General features: G+C 48.4%; 1 protein-coding gene across 1 annotated transcript in view; it reads right to left on the minus strand.

Moving 5' to 3' along the window:
* Positions 1–2,197: 2,197 nt before the first annotated feature.
* Positions 2,198–22,500, minus strand: part of LOC136661064 (very-long-chain 3-oxoacyl-CoA reductase-like) — a 29,250-nt gene continuing 8,947 nt past the window's right edge. The window contains exons 2-11 of the mRNA XM_066638086.1: positions 11,022–11,068; positions 10,715–10,790; positions 9,037–9,147; positions 6,269–6,333; positions 5,155–5,199; positions 5,023–5,057; positions 4,423–4,504; positions 4,095–4,160; positions 2,774–2,920; positions 2,198–2,413 (exon numbers count right to left, since the gene is read on the minus strand). Of these exons, the coding sequence (XP_066494183.1) occupies positions 2,198–2,413; positions 2,774–2,920; positions 4,095–4,160; positions 4,423–4,504; positions 5,023–5,057; positions 5,155–5,199; positions 6,269–6,333; positions 9,037–9,147; positions 10,715–10,790; positions 11,022–11,068 (890 nt within the window). The remainder of the gene's footprint in view (positions 2,414–2,773; positions 2,921–4,094; positions 4,161–4,422; positions 4,505–5,022; positions 5,058–5,154; positions 5,200–6,268; positions 6,334–9,036; positions 9,148–10,714; positions 10,791–11,021; positions 11,069–22,500) is intronic.

The raw sequence follows: 22,500 nt of genomic DNA on the forward strand, positions 1-22,500 counted from the left end.
CCTGGGAAGAATTTCCTCTCGAACCAATCAGTCTCATTGGTCGGTTTTGGGTTAAGATAATCCAGTTTTTGTTACATAATGCAGTTGCGCTTTTATTTTCGGTTATTTGGTTATAACCTTTGATAGAATAGGGACATTTTGATGCGGTTTGTTTCACTGCATTCTGCATTAAATTCTGCATTGAATACTGTATAACATGATGGTATCATTCAACAATATGAAGGTTTTCACAATTTTAGCCACTAGTGTCAAGCTCAGGTTATTGCACCCCTAAAACTTGTTGCCTGGTGCAGTTGCTACCCCCTGCACCCCCTTAGCTACACCAGTGCGTCCTTCACCCGCCACTTCCTGGCCTTCCTGGAAAGTGGCACTTGCAGCAGCAGCAGAGTCCCTCTCTGTCCTTAGCCTCATTCTAGACACTAGGTCTTGGGCTGCTTCCAATTGGCCCCAAATTGGTTGTTATGTGATAAGGTCATTAAGTGAACATCCAGTCCCATCTATTGCCTTTGTGGTGTAAACAGACACGCTGTGCTACACACTAGCTGCCTGCACAGGCTACCAGAGATAGATTGCCTCTTCTTTGAATTAAGAGCCTCTCTGTTGTGTAAACAGTCACTCTGCCGCAGGCTATGGGAGATGCAATTGCATCATTAATCTTTAATGTGCTTTGACCACCGTCATACATGCGGTCCGTCATTAAGCAAATAGTTGTTAAGCAGTGCATGCCTGTATAAGAATATCTGTAACTCTGGCATTTTTATCCTTCCTTTTTATACTCCTTCCTTTTTTCTCCCCCCCCCCTTTCCTTTATAGGTTTTTTAAATACATAAATAATATTGCATTTTACGATAGCATCCTTTTTATTTTGTTATTCATCAATAAAGAAAAAAAAGATACAGCTGAAAATGAGAGGCAGTCGTGGCAGCAGAGCAAAAAACCAACCCTCTGCCTGGCACAGAAAGGGTGTGTTACATTGTACAGTTTTTTAGGATGTGCAATCATCATTTAGCAACTTGACAACACCAGCAAAAAGTGAGCACTAGGAGAAAAATCAGTTTCACCAGCTTCCATTTGTTTTGCTTTGGTGGTTCTCACCCTTTCCCTGTTGACACTTTCTTTGATATGGCTATCTGTAAAGATTACTATGGGGGGCCGTATCCGTGAATCCCGTATCTGTGGTTTCACTGAAAAGCGAATTAGATCAGTGCTTCCCTCCCCCGTGCACCCCTTCCCTCTGGAGGGTGAGGAGCATCCGGTATTATCCATGAATTCAGGTATCCACAGTAGGTTCCGGAACAGAATCCCTGCGGATACGGGGGCATACCTGTATACTAATGGCTTTCACTCCTGAGAGAAGCCTGATCACATAGTATTCACTTAGACTACTTCCCCTTTTTGCAAGGTCAGTGTTAAGTTAGCAATAAGAAAAGAAATAGCTCCGTGTTAACCAGTAAGCCCGGTTCTGCTTAGGACTTTTCCTCGCCTTCTACATGGCGTTCACAGGGGCCACTAGGGCGGCTGTTCCCTGGCTGTTAAAGCTATCAAGGCCCTTTCAATTCTCGACTGAAATGAATTGGTCATGTGGGGGGAAAAGCAGCTTCCCAAATATGCAGTGGAAACTTAGTGGGAAACATCTCATCAACATCTGCGTGCAGGACAACAAGACCCAAACAAAGCTTTAGGGCCAGGGCATTGGGCCATGCCCCATCCCCTCGCGGATCTTCAGCAAGGAAGGCTAGTCCTGCCTCATCACGATCTTGTGGAAGAAGGAAATAAGAGCAGTCCCGATGGGTGAAAAATGCAACCACTGGGGAAGTAATGTCCGTGCCAGGAGCCACTGAAAGGCAAACAAAAAGAAGGAAAATGCTGAGCAAGGCTGAGTGAGGCTTTTCTCTGAGCAAGAGGAGTATTTATTATTATTTATTTATTGGAGTTGCAATCTGCCTTTCTCCCTGGGGGGCACCCAAGGCGACTAAGGAGTAGAGTTTGGGGGATGTAATGAGGCCGCAGCCTTATTAGCCAGAACTGGCTTCAAATTTATTCCCTCTCCCCCAGGAAATGCTTGGTTCTGGGAGGAGGCCAGAGGCACAGATGCCCCAAATTCTCAAACCTTCTGAGACTGGCCTATACAAAGAGAGACACCCAGCAGGACTGCTTATAAAAATATAAAAACAAGGCAAGCCCAGCACTGGGTGTCTCACAGGCGGATCCTCTGCTGCAAAAAGACTGTTGCTCCTCTCTTCCCTGCTAAACAGAAGGGGAGAATATCCGACCACTGTTTTTGATTTGCTGACCAAGAGGGCATCTGATCTTCCGGGCATGAGCCCCGGGCTAAGAGCCACGGGCCAAGAGCCCTTTGGCTTGCGCCAAAGGCTCGCGCCTCTGGCAAGCCCTGCAAAGATGTAGAATATACCTGCCAAGAAAGAGGAGGAGGAGAGCAATCAGGCATGCAGGTCGACAAGCTTGCAGGCTCCACCCCCAGCCGGCCAGTCCCCCAGCTGAGCCCAAGAGCCCTTCCAGATATTGTCTCTGGGGAGGCAGCCTCTGGCAAGCCCTGCAAAGATGTAGGATATACCTGCCAGGCCTGGATGCGATCCTGGGGATTGCATCATTGCCTCCCCCCACCCCCGCTGCCTCCCCCCCACCCCCCACAAGGACTTAGAGCAGTTCAAACTCCCCTAGAGAGTTTGAAAACCGCTGGCATAGAGGATAAAAAACAAACAAGGGTTTGCTGCTGTCCATTAATCTACCTTGCAACCCACACTGAACATACCTGAATGCTGTGCATAAGGGTGCCCGAGGTTCTGTTGGTGAGCCCCACAGTATTCAAGGCCTTGTGCGCAAACACATCTGCTGGTATCTTCCCCCATTCTGCATACTTGGCAGTCATATTGCTGTCAACAAAAGCGGGCAGCACACTCTGCGGAAGAAAGGAGCATTACAGCGGGAGACCATGTCTGAATCCAGGCTTGTCTTCTCCAGCTGAGGATTCCTCAGGACAGGAGCTGGGAACTGCAGCCTGAGGTTCAAGCGGCAGAAGGTTCTGGGCAGGAGATCTAGGCTCCAAGTACTTTTTTCCCAGGCCTTGACAATCTGGAGGCTTCATATTCTGACTGCCAATCAATGGATATGGCCTGGCAAAATGCCAATCCAGGCTTTCAGAAGTTACTGTACCATTGGTTGAATGGTACATCTTTGCAAACACTGTCCCATTTGTTGCTTCCAGTTCCGAATCACTGGGGAATTAGTGATGGGCTGCCTCTTAGTTAGGCAGCTTCTGATAATTGCAAAGATAGCGGAGGGGGGGATTAATTGTCGCCTTCCCTTCATCATTTTCATCTCTTCTGTTTACGGTAAAACAACACTAGCACAAGATAAAGGGGAACTAGTAATTAAAGCAAACTTGCTTCCTCCTTTCCTCGGGCGCAAGCCTGTCCTGGGGTTGGGCCGGTGCAAATGTGCCATAAAGCATGTTTGCGCCTCCTCGTGCATTGGCTGGCGCACGGACACATACTGGCCAACCTCCGCGCCGACTTGGGGAGGGGCCTCGCATCAGCCAAGCTTGGCCGACGCATGGCTCTGGGGTGTGTGGGAAGGAGGCAGGAGGAAGGTGTTCTGTGGCAGGGGGAGGGCAGGGGAGGGCAGGGGGAGGGCGGTCCTGGGGGCGGGTGGGCGGGGAGCAGGAGTTGGGGCTGGGACCGGGCAGTTATGCTGGATCCCAAACCCCGTTCCCGAGCAGCATAGCGCTCTCCTCGAACATGCCACTGAGGAGACCCATAGGGGCTGCAGTGGCTTACCTGGGGGTAAGGGGAAGAGTTTCCCCTTGCCTCTGGCTGAGCCACTTTGAGCCCCTATTTTATGCCGGATACAGCGCAGGCCTCCTGGTCTGCCTGTTGCAGCACAAGATAGGATTGCGCTGCAGGAGATAGGTCATCACTGAGCCCCTGACCACAGGATATACAAAGTGAAATAAGGAGTAAAAAATAAGTAATTTTTTAACTGGGGAATTTTGCCAAGCCCTGTTGAGTGATTGCCACAAGTCCGACTGTCCTTTGATTCCTTGGGATAAGAACAAGAGGCTCAATCAACAATACCTGCACAATGATGCCTTTGGAGCGGTATTCTCGGTCCAACCCTCGTGCGAAAAGATCCAGAAATGTCTGAAACAGAAGCAGAAAAATCAAGGTCTGAGGGTGGAAATAACTCCACGGGCACTTAGGGTGAGGACATTGGCTCCCATTCTCATAGCCACATTTGCAAAAGATGGTTAGACCTCAACTGACAAGGGCACGATCAAGCTGCAAGTTCCACTTATTATATGAAAAGCAGATTATTTGGAGGTCATGAAGTAGAGGGAGACAATGGAAGTAAGAAAGCCTGGACCTTCAGGTATAGGGTTACAGAGGTGTACATGCTCCTCACCTTGGATGCAGCATATATCTGATGCAGGGGCATAGGACGACGGGCAAGTATCGAAGATATGTTTATGACAATCCCCTTCTTCCTACAGAGAGAGTCATTCTGGTGAGTTAGAGCAACACCTGCCCTTCCCTAAGGAATCCAATGCAAACCAAGATTCTCCAAAATATTCCAGAGTGTAAAGGATTGCCTTTACAGCAATCAAAGAGCCCTTGTGGCACCAGAAAGACTGTGACCCCAAGGACTGGAAAAGAGCAAATGGAGACAAGCAAATGTCTCTTTCTAGCCTTCTAAACTATGCAATGTGGCCAACCAACCATTTTAGGTTCAATGTGCCATGGACCAGAATCATCTCTGTGCTATATTATTACTACTGTTCCTTTCTTTCCTGCAAATTTGCCACAAATTGCCACAGATGAGCTTTGTCCCTCTTTTTTGGAGCAGAGGGTTCTGTCCACACATCTGCTCATGATACTTTTTTCCTATATTGTTGACAACCCCAATCAAAATCCTTTCCTTGCAGGAAGCAGAAGCCCTCACAGGTGTCATTCTGGAATACTGTACAGGCAGGTTCTGAGGTGTGCAGATTCCCTCCTCGCCTACCTGGCAACCATCTGAGGAAGGATAATCTGTGTCATCTAGGAGAACAAGAGCAGTGACACACAGTCAGTGATGGGAAACGGGGCCCAAGCACCTTCCCCTTCCATGTCTCGTTTCCATCCATACATAACCCACCTTCAATGTTGAAAGTATATTGCAGTTCACCAAGTCAGGTATATACTGTAAGAGACGGAAAAGAAGTGTGACTGTCTTGGTTGTTGTCTTGTCACAAAGCTTCTGGCAGCTGATGAGAGACCAAGGGGACCTTGACTTTCCAGACCACCTGGGCATCTCTCCACAGCCTTTGGAGCGTCACAGGACACTTCAGCTAGTAAAAGGTGGAGAGAAAGAGCGGCCACAGTCTGAATTTGACAGAAGTAGAGCCTGAGTCTACTTGAAGACTTGAATTCAAGGTTTGTTTTAAAATGTATTGATTTTAGTTAAGCTCCACTTTTCAATCAAAATAGTGTCCTAAAAAAGACCTACTTCCTTGGTCACGGTGTTTACTAGCTCCTCCATGCAAGAGAGGGAAGTTTCAAAAACAAGACAAAGGCACAAGAAGGCCCCACCCCTGGCACCCCGTGTGCCCGCCCCCGGGCCCGCCCTCCCCCTCCCAATAATGCCCCTTCCGCCCCCTCCTCACACCCCCATGCCTACGTTTGCCGCTTATGTCAGTGTGCTCGCTTATGTCAGGTTCCTCCCTCCATGCATTGGCACATCTGGATGCGCTGACCTAGCTCCCACTCACGGAGGCGCAAACATGTTTTACGGCACGTTTGTGACCCTCCAGGGCACCTATGCCGGCATGAGTGCCGGTTAGGATTGCGCCCTTAATGTGTGGCCCTATTTGCAGCAACAGAATGGCAACCTCTCTGAACATTGTTTCCAAGAAGGTTAGAATTCCACACCATATTTGCTCTAGGAAGGGGAGCCCAGCAGCTCAGGGTCAGTGATTAAAAAGGCCCAGTGTTGGGGGGGGGGATGTAAGGGCACTTTCCAACTCAACCTGAGAAGAGCCCCATTACATGCCTGCTTGAGACCTGTGAAATATGGGGTGGTGGACAGGGGAGCCACAAACGAGCGTTGTACTTTCCACTTCACGTGCTCAGCTAATTGCAACCCAGGGATGGCAGCCGACATGTCACAATGCACTGAGCTACCAACTGTGTGCAGGGGAGATTGCACAAATGGCGGTACCTGATGACAGGCAGGGAGGTGCCAGGCGGTCTTTGGCTGAGACCAAACTCACCTTGTCAATGCCAGGGAGGTGTAGAAAATGCAGTGGCAGAGGAATGGTCATGTCAACATTGTTCACTGTAAAAAGAGTGAGCAGAGGGTGAGTTGTCACACAGACACAGAAGGCCAGTGGGTCAGAGCCACCACCCTTCTGCCTTCCCTCAGTAACAAAGCAGAGGAGCACAAAGAGACCTCAGGCACATACTTCAAGACAACAGGCTGGAATGTGGGTTGAAATTAGAGGCCAGTGTCATGGGGTGGGGCAAGTCCCTTTCCCTTTAAGATGGATTAAGTTGGGTGTTTGTTACCCAGTTGTAGTACATTAGTAATTTAAAGAATAAAACCTGGGCATGGGTGCATGAAAACACACACAGCAGGAGGAAGGGAGCTGGGGGTTAACAGCTTTTATACTGGAAGAAATGCTGAGAGACCTGAAAGGTAGGTAATTTTTAACCTCTTTTTAAATATGATCTTTTCTTGTTTTTAAGCTACTGTAAATCATGTCAATATGTTATTGGAGCAATTGAAGCTCCCTTAAAGCTATAATAAAAATCTTTTACATGAAAATTGAGTGCAATAATTAACCAAGGACATGTATGTTAATAGGACCTGGGGCTTGGAGTAAGCTAAATAAATAAACATTGCTCTTGGGGGTTTGTGGAGGATGGTGTAGGTGGAGGAGGGTTAAATCCTGGTTGACTTGGGAATCTCCCCTGGTCCTTCCCTACCCCAAGGGTGATGTTTGTGACAGCCACCTGTATTGGAATCGCAGAAGATCTGGCCAGGAGGTAGATGTGGTATCAGCAGTGGCCCCTTTAAGGGTAAGGCCTGGGCACCCAGCAGAGTGTGCTGCACAGCTGCAGCCACTTGAAGGGAATAGAGCCCTCAGGCATAAAAGCACCTGATGAAGGGAGAGTTTGGTGTGGGTAGCAGAAGGTGGGAAGCTTGAGGAAGGACAGACTGGAGAAATGGACTGAGGAATTGATGGCTAATAGACTGCTGGAACTGCTGATGGACTGATGTGTGAATGGACTTTGGAAGCTGCTGGAGCAGAAATACTGGAGACACTAAGACTGGTATTTGGCTGCTGTGCCCAAGATCTGCTGAGGACCAAGGGGCTGCTGTAGTGGCGGAAGGCTGCTGGCAGGAAGGAGGACCTCTGTAGGTTAAACAGGCAAGCTACCCTGGTGGTAAGGTCCAGCAGTACTGCAGGGCAGAACCAGGGTCACTTTTGAGGAAAGAAGGGGAGCTAATTAGCTAAAAGTGGGCATAGTTCTCCAGGCAGAGCTTGGACTGGGAATCTGGCAGAACACCACCAGACTGATGCAACCACAACATGTTCAAATGAAAAAACTAGAGCCATCTTTAGAAAATGGACCCTCTGTCAGGTCAGCAGGGGAGGATAGCCCTTGCTTTCCTGATAGCAGAGTGGCATGGGAGCGTAGGGAAAGAGCACAAGAAGCAGGCGATCCCAAACAGAGCCAAAGAAGCAGCCACAGGCTTGTTTGTTGCAGAAGCATGTATTGGTGAAGGAGCAGGCAGAAGAGTAGTCAGTCAAACGGTCCAGAAGTCAGGGATACAGAGAGGCACAGTCAAGATAATGCACAGTCCCAGCCACAGAACAAACCAGCAACAGGACGCACAGAAACTCCACCACAGCAACCCACACCTGAAGTCTGCTCTTGCCCCCATATATACCGGGGCCAGCCAATCAGAGTAGGGCGACCTCATAGTCACAAGACAGTCTTGTGACCCACTCTGATTGGCTGTCCAGTGGTGCATTGCACCATTCCTCCATAGCCTACGTGACTCAGCACACATTTCTCCCAGCTCACATGGCTCGCACCTGCAACAGGTGCAGCTGATTACCAATCACATACAGTGGTGCTGTTCCTTTAATTTACATTTCATACGAGGCCTGGACATCAAGGCCCCTCCTGCCACATCCTGGCTCACAACAATTCAGGGCTTGGATGCCAAAGGCCTGACACCCTCTCCCCATTTTGATATTCTCTGACTCTCTGTGGGAGGGACTTCCAGTGATTTCTCCACTGCTTGCTGGACATACAGCTCACTCCTATCTTGCATTGGAACAGGCAAGTTCAGCACAAGATTGGGGTCAGAAGTGGCTCAGCAGGAGGCAAGGGGAAACTCTTCCCCTTACTCCCAGGTAAGCCACCACGGCCCCAGTGAGGCCCCAGTGACTTGTGTCACCTCAGCACCTATTGTGCTGTTAGGATTGTGCGCATAGTGTGCATGTTGCTTTACTAAAAAACTTAATAAGAAGTATAAATAGGAAAAGGTGCATATACCGAGAATGCCACCTCAGGAGGTGGCACAAGTCTGAGGAGAACGGAGCAGCTTCAAGCTCTTCCTCACTGCCCAGGGAACGGGGTTGTTATCCATCATAACAGCTGGGTCCCAGCCCTGCCTCCTGCTCCCCACCCACCCTCCTCCAGGACTGCCCTCCACCCACCCTCCCACCATCCCAGAACCCCTCCCTCCTGCCTCCTCCTGCCCTCCCCAGGCCTGGGCATTGGCCAAGCTTGGCTGATGCAACCCTCCCTCCCCATGTTGGTGAGGAGGCAGGATGCAGCCTCCGTGGGCTGGCACGCAACCCAGCGCCAGCCCAGCCGACTCCCGAGAAGGCACTAACGTGTGCTACCCTCCTGGGCTGGGACTGGTGCTGGCCTATTGTGCTGTTAGGATTGCTCCCATAGTGTACATGACGCAAGATTAAAAAGCTTAATAAAAAGTATAAATAGGAAAAGGTGCATATACCCAGAATGCCAATCTCCAGGCCCTGCAGAGCATCTCGAATCGGCTCATAGCTTTCCGATCCCTCGGTGAAATCCATCTGGATGACTCTGGTGCTTCGGCTGTGCTGTTCCTCTGGGAAGTGAAGGCAAAGAGATGCTGGAACTGCCTTGCCAGAACAGGTCACTAGACCAACAGGCAGACTTAGGAACACTGAGCAGTTGTCTGACACATGCAGGTGTCCAGTCTTGCAGGGGTCCGAACAGCCTGTCCGGTTATGTCTCTGAAGCAGAACAGCCAAATCCTAACTAACTTTCTGTGCCGAGCTGCAGCGGCACCAGTACGGCCTCCACTATATCCAGCATGGAAAGAGAGGCAGCTGGAGGTCTCCCTGATGTTAGGAGACACCTGTTCCCTTGCCCTGAAGTAAGCAGCCACTGCCGCGATGGGAGTACAGTGGTGCCTCGCATAACGAAATTAATCCGTTCTGCGAGTCCTTTCGTTATGGGAGTTTTTTGTTTTGCGAAGCGCGTTTTCCCATAGGAATGCATTGAAATTTAATTAATGCGTTCCTATGGGCAAGAAAAGTCAGAACAAAGTCAAATTTGGTTTACAAAGTGTTTATTAAGTGCTCTTTAAAGGCATACATACTGTACAGAGGATTTCAAAAACGGGGGGGGGGGATGCTGAGTGGGGAGCTTGAAGGCTGTAATCCTGAGCACACTTTCCTGGGAGTAAGCACAATGGGAATTACTTCTGAGGAGTCACGCACAGGATTGTGCTCTAAGCTGGGGAGGACACTGCAGCTGCACTCAATTGCTTGCTTTTGCCTTGATCATGGGGAAACGTGAAGGAAATGGGGCAGTGAGAGGGTGAATGAGCGATGGGGGGATGCTGAGTGGGGAGTTTGAAGGCTGTAATCCTGTGCACACTTTCCTGGGAGCAAGCTGACATGAAGATCCTCCCCTTACTAGGGCGGGCGGGATCATAGAGGGACATGAAGATCCGCCCCTTACTAGGGCGGGCGGGATCATAGAGGGACATGAAGATCCGCCCCTTACTAGGGCGGGCGGGATCATAGAGGGACATGAAGATCTGCCCCTTACTAGGGTGAACGGGATCATAAAGGGACATGAAGATCCGCCCCCTTAAGACAAACCAGGACAATAAAAAAAAAATTCGTTATGCAAAGCATAAGTCATAAAAATTCGTTATGCGAGTTACCAAACTTTGCACACCGCTTTCGTTCTGTGGGTTTTTCGCTGCGCGGGGCATTCGTTATGCGAGGTACCACTGTACTTGGATCTGCACCAGCAAAATCTTTAGCTCAAGTCCAAAGAGCCATATGTCGGTGGATCAGGCCTGGGATGGGGGATAAGATCAAACAGGAGCCTATGCCGCTGTCCATGTCCCCTCCCAGTGCTGGTCTGCCCTCCCCATCCCCCACTACCACTCTCCCCTCTTATAATGCACACTCTTCCTATAACAAAAAACAACGAGATAGCAAAAGAACAGCATACTTATCAATCTGTCATCATAAAAGAAGCAACCTTCAACATGGCTCCAACTTGCTGTGTCAGTAATTACTTTGGCAATCTTTTCTTTCAGGATCCCAGAGCTCTGGAAAGAGTCCCATATCTGAGAGCTGGACCCAGCGGCTTGCCCAGTCACCTCCACCTCCCAGGTGCAGCTTCTCACTTACCAATTTCAGCAGCCACCTGCTTCAGCTTTTCCAGGGAGCGGCTGATGAGAACCACGTTGAGGCCCCTCTTGGCAAGCTGGAAGCCAAAGAAGGAAAGTCAGGAGATCAAAGGGTTAGCTGCAAAGGACTAGCTGCAAAGGGCTAGGAAAGGCCAATCACCAAGTGTGAAAAGTGCCTGCTGTGCTCCTTTTCCTGACAGAAGGCTCGTGGATCACTTTTGTCTTTGTTTACTCCTTGAATGTATGTGAACCTGCGCATGGCCAAGAGGACCCTTCTAAGAGCCTTTCATACATCACAGTCCACTCACCTCATGCGCGTAGGCTTTTCCAATCCCTGCCGTGGCTCCGGTTACCACTACAAAGGAGACAAAAAAGACAGGCTTTGACTAAGAGGAATGTCACCCAGGAGAGTTTCACTGAGGAAGGCACCACAAGTTCAGCACCCATCAGAAGAGTCTGCAAATGCAGTCATTTTCAGGTCAAACTTCATGTGGCTTTGTATGGAGTTTGACTCTTCAAAGAAGGGGGTTGATTGTTCTCAGACCTGTGCTACGGAGTGAAGGGGTTAAATGTCCCATTTCTACATGCCACAGTCCTCATCCAGATTGGACGCTCTTCCCTTCTCCCGTGGCTGGAATTAAACTTCAGGGTGGAAAAGGCCCAGAAGCTATATTAAGGGTGCAATCCTAACCCCTTATGTCAGTGCTTTCCAGCTTTCCAGCACTGACATGAGGGCAATGCAGCTCTGAGGTAAGGGAACAAACATTCCCTTACTTTGAGAAGGCCTCTGAGTGATACCCAATTGCAGGATGCAGCACACGTCCCATTGGCAGTGCTATGCCAGTGCTGGAAAGCATTGACATAAGGGGTTAGGATTGCACCCCTAAAGCACTTAGCATCCCTTGCGGTCTGAAGTTCAATGACAGCCTTGAGATGTATCAGACCCACAGACCTCAGTTAGTTTAACAGTCTTACTCACCCTCTAGGGAACTCTAGCTCTCAGAAGGGACAGGCAGACCAATGATCTTTCTCAGAGAACCCTCAACAGTCTCACCAACCTACAGTGAACAGGACTCTGTGGGTGGCCGGGTGGGAGGGGGAAAACTGACATAAATCCACTAGAGACTTGCTCTCTAGAGTCTTTTCAAAAAGTAAGTCAAGCCACAAGTCAGGTGCGGTCTTACAGAACAAATGGAGGTGCTGGAGTTCATGAGATGTTCCCATCCCATCTGCCATCAGCGATGTCAGTCAGTCAGTCAGTCAGTCAGTCAGTCAAAGTTTAATTGTGGTAACCATAGGTTATTACAATAAAAGTTCAGCAATACAGCAATTACAATATGACCATAGGCTAAAAAGGGGGAACAATTATAAACATCATACAAGTAAAATCAACTAATAAAAGAAGAATAAAAACATGGAATAAACCACAATATCAAAAACCATTCATAAGGGCTTACAGCTTAACTCGAAATTGACCAGAATAGAACCAAATCTAACTTCATAGAAATAAAATAGAAATAAAACCCTGGCAGAATCAGCTCTATAGAATAAATTAATTTCCCATAAACACAATTGCTATACTGCACAAGATTTTACATAATTTGAATGGATTTTCAATGCTGCAAGAGCAAAACTAGCCACTTTCAGAGTGATCCCCATGTCAGCACCTACTAAAAGGCAACAAACCTGAGCTACAGGAGGTCTATCCTGTAGCAAGGGTGTTAAAGGTGACAAAAATTTAGATCTTGGTGCTTCATAAAGAGGACAAGTTAATAAATAGTGAGAGATGTCCTCAACTACATCTGCTCCACATATACAAAGTCTTAGATCATATGGGATGTTCTCATATCTCCCTACTAAGACAGCAGATTGCATACATTGAAATCGCAATGCAGTAAAGGCCTTACGTAAAGGGAGCAAAGTTAAATTAGTAAAATAATTTTCTGCACCAAAGCTTGATTTATATAAGAAAGGAGAAGGAGAAAAGGGTAAGTTAAGAATATTGCATAAGTCCTTTCTCTTAAAAAAAAGCTGAATTTTATTTTTAATTAAAATCTTGATCTTATTAGAAGAAAAGGTAGGCAAAAGATTCATATCTATTTCATAAAATTCTAAAATGGGTTTTATCAAAGATAACCATGATTTACAAGATGGAGTTGTGAGTTGTTCTTTGAAACAAATTTTAGGTAAAGAAGAATCAGCCATAGAGACAAGCTTATAACAATATAAAGCCAGAGCAGTATGGCAAGAGGCCTCAATCTGAATTAGGCCTGTCTCAGATCTAAGAAGGGAAGAAGGCATCGAACAAGGGACTCCAAGAAGAGAGTGAATAAAGGAGTTTTGAAGTGTCTCTAAACTGGACAAATTCGCATAACCCCATATTTCAGCACCATAAGTTAATTGGGGTATTATTTTCCTAGCAAATACCTCCATCACTGGGATCACCAAATTACCCCCTTTCGATCTAACAAAGTGCATAAGTAGTTGTGATGAATGCATAGCTTTCAGTTTAGAGCCATTCAAATGCGAAGTCCATGACTGTTGAGCATTGAAAGAAACCCCAAGATACTTAAAAACTCTAGATTGCTCAATTTGAGTATGATCAAGCCTCCAAATATGCTTCTTTTTGGTTGAACCAAAGAGAACTACTTTGGTTTTACTATAATTTATAGTTAACTTTTCATGTGCGCAGAACATTTAGAGAGTATTCTGCGCATGCCAATAGAAGTAATAGAAAATAAGGCAATATCATCAGCATAAAAGAGGATAGATAATTTGGAGTCCCCTATAGATGGTGGAAAGAAAGTGGGATCTTGAAATTCACCAATGATGTTATTAATATAAAAATTAAATAAAAAGGGTGCTAATAAACCACTTAATAAACTGTAAACCGCTTTGTGAACTTTTAGTTGAAAAGCGGTATATAAATACTGTTAATATTAATAATGTTAATAATAAACAGCCTTGTCTAACTCCCTTCACTGTCAAGATCTTCTCTGAAAGATGACCATTAGCTCCAAATCTGACTCTCATAGTAGAGTTAAAGTGCATTTTCTGAATTAGGGATAAAAGCCTCCTATCAATATTAGTGCCATATAATTTCTTCCATAACAAAGTCCTATCTATGGAGTCAAATGCCGAACTGAGGTCAACAAAAACAACATATAGTCTTTTACTCCCTATCTGTGTGTATTTATGAATCAGATGCTGGAGGATGAAACAATGATCAATTGTGGATTTTCCCTTTCTAAAGCCCGCCTACTCCTCAGCAATAATCTCATTTTCAGATGCCCAACTCTCCAATTTGGAGAGCAAGTATTTAGTATATAATTTTGAAGCCACACTGAGTAAACTAATTGGCCTGTAGTTTTTAGGGTCCGCTCTAGATCCCTTCTTATAAATGGGGACAACAATACTGTCACCCCAGCCCAGGGGTAATTCACCAGTACGATTTATAAAGGTGAATAATTTAGAGAAGATTACACTCCACCAGTCGACATTTTGTTTGAATAACTCTCCTGGGAGCATATCTAAACCCGGGGCTTTGTTATTAGGCAGTGATAAAATAAGTTCTTTTATTTCCTCCGGATTAATAGGGTCCCAACACAGGATATAATAGGGAGGAAAAAGAACCTGATCGCTATAAGGGGTAACAATATTCCCAGTTGGGCTATTACCAAAAATGGAAGAAAAGTGATCATGCCACTGAATTGCAGTTATCTGATTGTCCAAAGAAACATAATGTGGGTTCATTCCTTCAGAGACCAAAAACCAGAATTTGGCAGAATCTCTGTCCAGGGCTGCCAAGCCCAAATCTTGCCACAATTTCTTTATATAGGCTTCCTTTTTTTTTTCTTCAGTAAATTTTTGTATGCTCTCCTATGCAAAACATACTGATGATGATTATCGGGTGAATGCACATTTCTCAACTTTCTGAGAGCTTTAGCTAAACATCGTTTCTGATAAGCACACTGTTGATCAAACCAGCCCCTATGAAAACAGGGAGCTTGTAGCAGAGGTTTGGAGGTGACTAATATAGGTCTGATTTCATCAACTATCTTTTGATAGGTGTCCAAGGGGTTATCAGAAACAGACATATAATCTCTCAGTGCCATTAATTTTTCGGACTCTAAAAGTGAACTAAGTTGTTCCTGAATAGACCCGGACCAGCGAATCCTTCTCTCCCCCTGTACACATAAATTTCCATTAAATTCTGGAAAATCAGTTAATTTTGAGGTTATACCTATTGATGGGAAGAGAGTCAACTGAATTGGCATATGGTCACTGTCCGGTCTACAAAGAACCCTAAAGGAGTGCAGGAAAGAAAAGATGGAAAGAGAATTCCAGTGGCACGTGAATTAGCGTGCCGCCAGCATTTGCCCTGCCCCCTCACGAGGCACAGGAAAGGCCAGCCTTGCAGCCGATTGGCTGGAGGCTAACTGGTTTGGGGCCACGTGCAGGCTGCTCGGAGAAGCCAGCGCAGTCGGGACCAGGCAGCGGTCAAGGGAGGGCCTCTGCGTGCTGTTCCCCAACGGAAGGCCACGTGAGGTGGCCTCTGAGCTCAACCGACTCTGCTGTGGGAGCATTGCCTGCCCACCTGCCCTTCAGGGGTTCCACCTGGAGGGCAGTGAGCAGTATCAGGCAGTTGTGCCCGGCAGAGGCTGCTTAGTGCGGCTTGGGGGTTCCCCCCCTTGCTTTCAAGCAGGGGTTACACTTCGCTTCCCTTGGCTGTGAGCCGGTGGCTGGAGCTCCTTCGCTACCTGTTTGGGTTGGGGGTTGGCGTGCTTCGTGGGTGGCGAGCGGGACTGAGCGCCTCGCTCGCAGGCTCGGAGGCTGCTGAGCTGTGGCTATCGGCAGCGAGGGGCTGGAGCCGCCTCCAGTGTTCTGCCCCACCCCGCCAATTCAGGCGACCGGCTGGGCTGACGAGGGGCCTTGCAGGAGCGCGCCTTCTCCTGTGCCGGTTGGGGCAAGCTGATAAGCGCTGTGGCGAGGGGCCAGGCGTGCCTGAGGCCAAACTGAGCCTCCCGCTGGCTGGTTAGGGTGGCGGCGGGGCAGCGGCCGCCTGTAAGGCTTGCGGGGGCTGTGTGGGCGTGAGACCCATTCTCCCGCTGGCAGGAGGGGCGAGCCTGCTGCTTGCAGCTGCGCCTTGGTTGGGGGCAGCTGGAGTGTACTGCCTGAGCTCCCTGCGGGCTGGGTTGGACTGCAGGCCCGTGTGTGTGCGGCTCCCGCTTGCCCTCCTGCCCCACGTTTGCTTCCTGCCTCCCACATTAGTGGAGAGTGAATGGCAGGCGGTGTTTGCTGCTGGCTGTAGCTGTGCGGGCTGTTTGGAGTTGAGCCAACAGAAGCAGTCCTAGCCACGCTTCCTGGGAGTAAGCCCCATTGAATAGAACGGGGCTTACTTCTGAGTAGACCTTGTTGGGATTGTGCCCTAAGTGGAGCCTGGGGTCGTTCAGCTGGGGATCAGTACTTTGTGAAGCAAGGTTGAGCAGTACTCACTGCAAACCCCCCCCGCTTGACCCTCCCCCCTTTTGGCTATTAATTACAATTGTTGTTAATTAATGATTGTTAAATAATAAGACAGTCATGATAAATAATAAGGCTTCAATCCTGTCTACACTTTCCTGGGAGTAAGCCTCATTGAATATAATGGGACTTACTTCTGAGTAGACATGCATATGATTGGGCTCTCAGAGATACTATATATATTTCTCTAATAGAAATATATTGGAGGGGTGAGAGGTGGCTGGCAGTTGCCACCCCCCTCCCAGGTTTTTTGTTGAGACGTCTGTATGCCCAATGAGGAATAAGAAATCAGGTGGGAATCAGGTGCCCCCCCAAGTGGGAAATCAGGTGGGAATCAGGTGCCCCCCAGCTCGCACTGATTTCTTCCTCAGATGAGGAGGATGATACAGCTGAGCGGTGGGCTCTGGTTGCACAGGAAGAAGCTTTTGAGAAGGAGAGTGCAATGTGCAAACGCTGGTTTGGGTGATGGTCAATGCATCAGGTGCTTCCCTCCCCAGGGAGGTCTACCAGGAAGGGACGTGGGGCGAAACTAACGCAAATCCTTCCTTCCAGAGTAACCATTGGAGGAGCCTAAGGAGCGACAGGCTCCGGCCAGACCGCGGTTGTGCAAGTACTGTGGGACCCTGATGAGCAGCAGCAGCCACAGGTGGCATCTTCCCAGGTTCCTGGGCAGGGACAGTTCAGGTTCTTATCTGTGGACACTCCATCATTTTCTGGGCACGGAAGAGATTAACCGCTTTGGACAAGCTCATTGAGTGACAGGGTCCGGGACCTCCAGTTGTTCAGGTACAGGCATCGGACCTTGATGAGCAGCAGCAGTCGTAAGGGGCATCTTCCTAGGCAGGAGCCATGCCTCCGTTGGGGGTTTCCCCAGTTTCTGGTGTCCCTTACAGCCTCGCTCCTTATGCTGATGTCCTGTATGGGGTTTTCTCTCAGGGAGCCATGGAAGGGTCAGGTGAGCATCCATGAGTGGCTTAGGGGGATGTGGCCCTGCCTTTGGGTGGTCAACTCGCCTTGGCAGTTAAAGGAAAATTTAGCGGAGCGAGTTTGTTAATGTGTTTAGTTTATTGCGTGAGCAACCTGAGCCAGCTTTGAAGGTGGGTGACCCAGTGCCTGTCCCCCAAGTGGGGTGAAGGCAGGAAAATTGATAAAAATTGGAATAATTTGTTGACCTGATATATTATTTATGCTGCAGTAGTCATTCAAATGCAGGAAGCATGGGCAGCTGCGCTTTAAGTACCTGGATATTATCCCCTCGACTGGCAGGTTTCACAGCAGGAATTGTGGGTTCAAATTATCTGGCTGGCCCGGTCCAATTTGGGCAATTGATCTGTTAGTGGGCATTTGCTCTGGGCGCAGCCGGGCCAGTGGCAGGGATGTTAGGAGTGTGATGCGTTCACCGCCCCCCCTCCTGCTATGAGTTTAACTCCACGGGGCGGTGCGGCAGGGCAGGTTGCACCCTTGCACATGTCAGCGGGCAGTGCAACGGCCAGCACTCGGTGTCCGTGTGCCCCAAGTTGGCAGGATTCAGGAGGAGTCCCAGGCTCCGAGCTGGGCAAGCCAAAAGTGGGGGCGGTCAGTCCCCTCAAGCTGGGAAGGTGGCCCACCCTGATTAGAGTAGAGGTGTGGGCTGTATTTTTGTAGGGGTATCCGAAGTTTTCGGATGCTCAATCATTAGTTGAAGGTTGTGACGAGGGATTTCAGATTCCTGCAGCCCCTCCCTCCAGGTCTACCTGGGCCAGGAATCTCCTGTCGGTAAAGGGTATGGAGGGAATAGTTTAAGCTAAGATAGATAAGGAATAGGGAGCCGGCCATCTGGTGGGCCCCTTTAAGTCTCCTCCGTTTCCCAATGTTTAGGTGTTCCCGTTACGTGTAGTTCCAAGAAGGTCCCTGGACCTTCCATCTCATTCACCATCTGTCCTATCCTTGTGGGGGTTCAGTTAGTCATAGGATCCCTGCACACCTTAGTTCATTACGATATATTCTTTGGACCAAGCTATCAGGGTAGTACATGGCTGTGGCCTTGGCGCCCTCATGGCCAAGGCAGATATTATGTCTACAGTCAGACTCTTGCCCGTCCACCCTGATGATTTTTGTTTGCTTGGTTTTCAGTTTAATGGTTCCTTATATCTGGATAAAGTGCTATCAATGGGATGTGCAATTTCCTGTGCCCTTTTGAGAAATCTGCCTCCCTTTTGGAGTGGTTAGTGGTGAGCAGAGCACGACTCGCCTCAATGGTCTATTATTTTGAGGGCCCCGCAACTACCCTTACGTTTTTGGTATTGAATCAGACACTGTACAGCAGTGCAGTAGGCCGCCTGGCAACAGGTTGGTTAGGCTGCAGCCGCTAATTTGTGCTGGCCTCCAGGCTCCGAAATTGTCCTAGAGATATTTGCAGGTTCTCGTGGGGCATCTGAATTTTGCCTGCAGGGTAGTTGCCCCCGGCCAGGCCTTTTTTCAGGAGGCTGCATGCCTGCATGGCGGGTATTAGAGGCCTCACCATCGCCTGTGGATCACCCAGGACATGAAGGCAGATTGGGTAAACTGGTTACAGTTTTTGGAGTTTTATAATGGTGTATCCTTTTGGCAGCAGGAGTGTTTACTTGGGGCGGAGCTGAGGTTCACTCTGATGCTGCGGGTGGTTTTGGATTTGCAGTTATTTTAGAGAGAGATGGTGTTCTGCCCCTTGGCCGGATACATGGGTCTCAGAAGGGGTTACTGTAGACATGATTTTTTAGGGCTGTCCCCCCCTTGCGGTGGCAGTTCAATTATGGGCAGAGGAATTTGCCAACTCCACCGTGCGTTTCTGGTGCAACAACCAAGCTGTGGTTTTTGTCGTTAACCAGCAGACGTCCCAGTCCCCACAGGTAATGGGACTGGTGAGGGTGTTTGTTTTGCATTGCCTTAAGATTAACACCTTGTTTTTCATTAGGCACATCCCGGGTCTTGCAACGGCATAGCCGACACCCTATCTCGTTGTTTAGGGGGAGCGTTTCCGGCAGCTGGCACCAGGGATGTGGCGGGATCCCGACCCGATGCCCCTTTGGCTTAGGACCCTTGGCTGTGCAGAGCGCAGCATGTAATTTTGTCTGCGCTCGCGCCTTCTACCTGTCACAGCTATAAAAGGGAGGCAAGGGAATTTGAGGCCTTTTGGGCAGCCCTGGCCGTACCCCAAGTCTGGCCTATTCCGCCAGAACACCTGATGCGGTTCTTTTATACCTGCAGGGCATTAATGTATCATGTAGGTCTTTATCAGTATACTTGGCGGCATTGGCATTCTGTGCCAAGGCCTCAAGTTTTGCTGATGCTGGTCTTGTTTGGCTGCACGTCCTGTGGTTCCGGGTGCCTTGTTCTGTCATGTTGATGCCTCACCTGTTATGTTTTTCCAGTTTAGGGTCCTTTTTTGCAGGGCAGTGGCAGACCTTGGTTTTCGGGTGGAAGATTACAGCCTGCACTCTTTCGGGATTGGGGCTGCATCGGCTGCAGCTGATATCGGCCTCCCAGCCCCGGACATTTAGAGGATTGGCCGTTGGCGCTCCTGCGCATTTAAATATTATGTCAGAGAGCCTGACAAGCGCTGAGTGGGATTCGCTCGGCTATTTCCCCCTCGCCCTGGTGGTAGGGGCGAGGGGTGATGCAGATACCACAGAAATTTCCAGGTGCCGCCTGTGACAGCGGTTGGGCGCTCTTTATACTGGCATTGCCAGGTGTTTATAGTGGCACTGCCACAAGTTCCTGTATTGCATGCTATATTTCCGGGCTCGTCCCATGACAGCGGTTGGGCGCTCTTTGTACTGGCATTGCCAGAAGTTTATAGTGGCACTGCCACAAGTTCCTGTATTGCATGCTATATTTCCGGGCTCGTCCCGTGACAGCGGTTGGGCGCTCACTTGCACTGGCTTTGCCAGGTGCTATATGGTTAAGTGATGCATGTTTCTGGAATTGTGATTCCTGTTTTTCCTGTCCATGTTCCAGGGCGGGAGCAGTTCGGGTCATTATCTTCAGCCACTCCATCGTTTTCTGGGCAAGGAAGAGGGCGGCATCCAGTAGCTTTGGCATGCAGTTGCAGCTTGGTTCCTTGGCTACTGTGCATTGGGTTGCACGGCAGGGGAATGCTGTGGGATTAGCTTCTTCCTGCTTTTTATGAGTTTGTGCATGCCCATGCCCAGCCTCACATCGTCGTTATACATTTGGGAGAGAACGACCTGGGCCAGAGGATGACTCTGTCCTTGAGGCTTCAGGCCTACAGCAATATTCTCCACATTAATCAGCATTTTGCGGGACGGTCATCTTATGGTCTGACCTCTTGCCTCGCAGTGTTTGGCATTATGCCTCTGATGTTAAAAAGATTGAACTGGCTAGGAAGAAGGTAAATTCATATGTGAGGCGGGCGGTACCCCTTTACGGAGTCGGTGTCATTTATCACCCAGGCATCAGCTATGATGCGCCCCAATTGTTCAGAAGCGATGGAGTACACCTTTTGGTGTTGGGCAATTATGTTTTTCTTCTTGAATTGCAATAGGGCCTGTGGAAATTTATTTCCGTGTGGGGCGGTGGGGCCAAGCGCTAGGCTGACCCCCCGGGTGGCAGGTGTCGTGCGGGTTTTGGGTAGGTAAGGTCATATCGGTGTATACCGCAGGGTGGCAAGGGCCAGGTGGACTCCACGCTTGGTCATGCTGGCATTCCCGGCTGGGTGAGGCAGGCTGGATGAACCTCGGCCTGGTGGTAAAGGCGCACCGCGAGTTCGCTCGGGTGGCCTGAGCTAGCCTGCCACCCTGCCCCTTCGGGGTGACAATGAAGGGGGTGGCAGGCTTGTACTGATGCTGCCCAGAGTCTGGTGTGGTCACCCAAATCACTATAGGGGGAAGTAGACGGGAAGCTCCGTTGTAGAACCCGCATGACTTATTTGTTAGGCCCTGTTGCAATCTGAAGTATATTTAAATAGTTAATAAAGTGGCCCTTTGTACCATGTGCCCTTGCCTGTGTCTTTATTGGAGGGTGCTGGGTAAATCAATATATAATCTATAACACTGCTACCTCTAGGGCCGAAAAAGATATAGTCTCCAGAGTCTGAATCAGATGAGGTACCATTACATATGCACAGTTGGAATTTATAAAAGAGGCTAAACAAAGCCCGGCCCTGTTTGTTTATTCTAAAATCTCGGGAAGATCTAACAGGGAGATGATTCATATCTTCAGGAGTAAGACCAAGCTTGTCACCAATATCAACATTATTTTGGCCCATAAGGGCGTTCATATCCTCAGCTAATAGGCAGGGTATATCAGGGAAATTATCAGCCAAATCCGTAAGGACCTGATCTAATTCAGGTAGTAAAGAATTATCAAATGATCGGGCAGAGGAAGGGGGACAGTACACATTCAAAAGGGTTATTTTAAACATCGGCGGCCATGTAATGTGTAAGGCCTGGATATTAGGGTTTGTGGAGATGTTTAAATCCACAACTGTAGGATTCTTATCTACTGAAATAAGTATGGCTATACCTCCCCGTAAACGGCCTCCAAATAAAGATTTCATAGCAGGCTTGGCAGATGTAAGATAACCCTGAAGAAAAGGGGGCATAGAGAGGGACAACCAAGTTTCTTGAACAAGAATCACATCAAATTGAGAGCAAAAATCTCTAAATTCTTTATCTACCACTTTAGTTTGCCATCCAGCAACGTTCCAAGATATAAAAGTAAACTTGTAAGAGGTATTTTGCATAGAGGGAGGTAGTCATGAACTATTAGATTTAACTAAGGGAGTAATTAACCGAGTAATAGGAGCAATCCCTGGTTGATCCAATGCACAGAATCTCCCATCTTGTTTTTGGTTATTTAAAGTTGTGTTTACAAAAGTTTCAGTCTGCGAATGGCTCAAAAAGGCCTGAGTGACTGATCCCGAAATACTACAATGTATATCTGAAATATTATTTTGGATAGGATTCGTATAAAGATCTAGAGGAGAAAGAGGCTGAACAAAAGATCGCTGGTTATCCATATTAATCCCAGAGGACCTAGATAGGCCTTGGAAATTTGCAGAAGAAGGAGAATGATCAACACCATTGGGAAGATCTATGCTGAGCATAGTAAGAAGTGATTGAAGCCTATTGATAATATACGTATTTTTGGCCATCTTTAGGGAGAAGGAAAAAACCTGTTATCAACGTAGCCTCCTCTTCAGAAATTGGGTCTAAATCCAGGGCTTTCACTGAACCAGAATCCCCTTGAGGTACGGGAAAATAAGTAGAAGTTAAAATCTTCTCA

Source organism: Tiliqua scincoides, chromosome 10, assembly GCF_035046505.1.
Source record: "Tiliqua scincoides isolate rTilSci1 chromosome 10, rTilSci1.hap2, whole genome shotgun sequence".
Lineage (NCBI taxonomy): Eukaryota > Metazoa > Chordata > Lepidosauria > Squamata > Scincidae > Tiliqua > Tiliqua scincoides.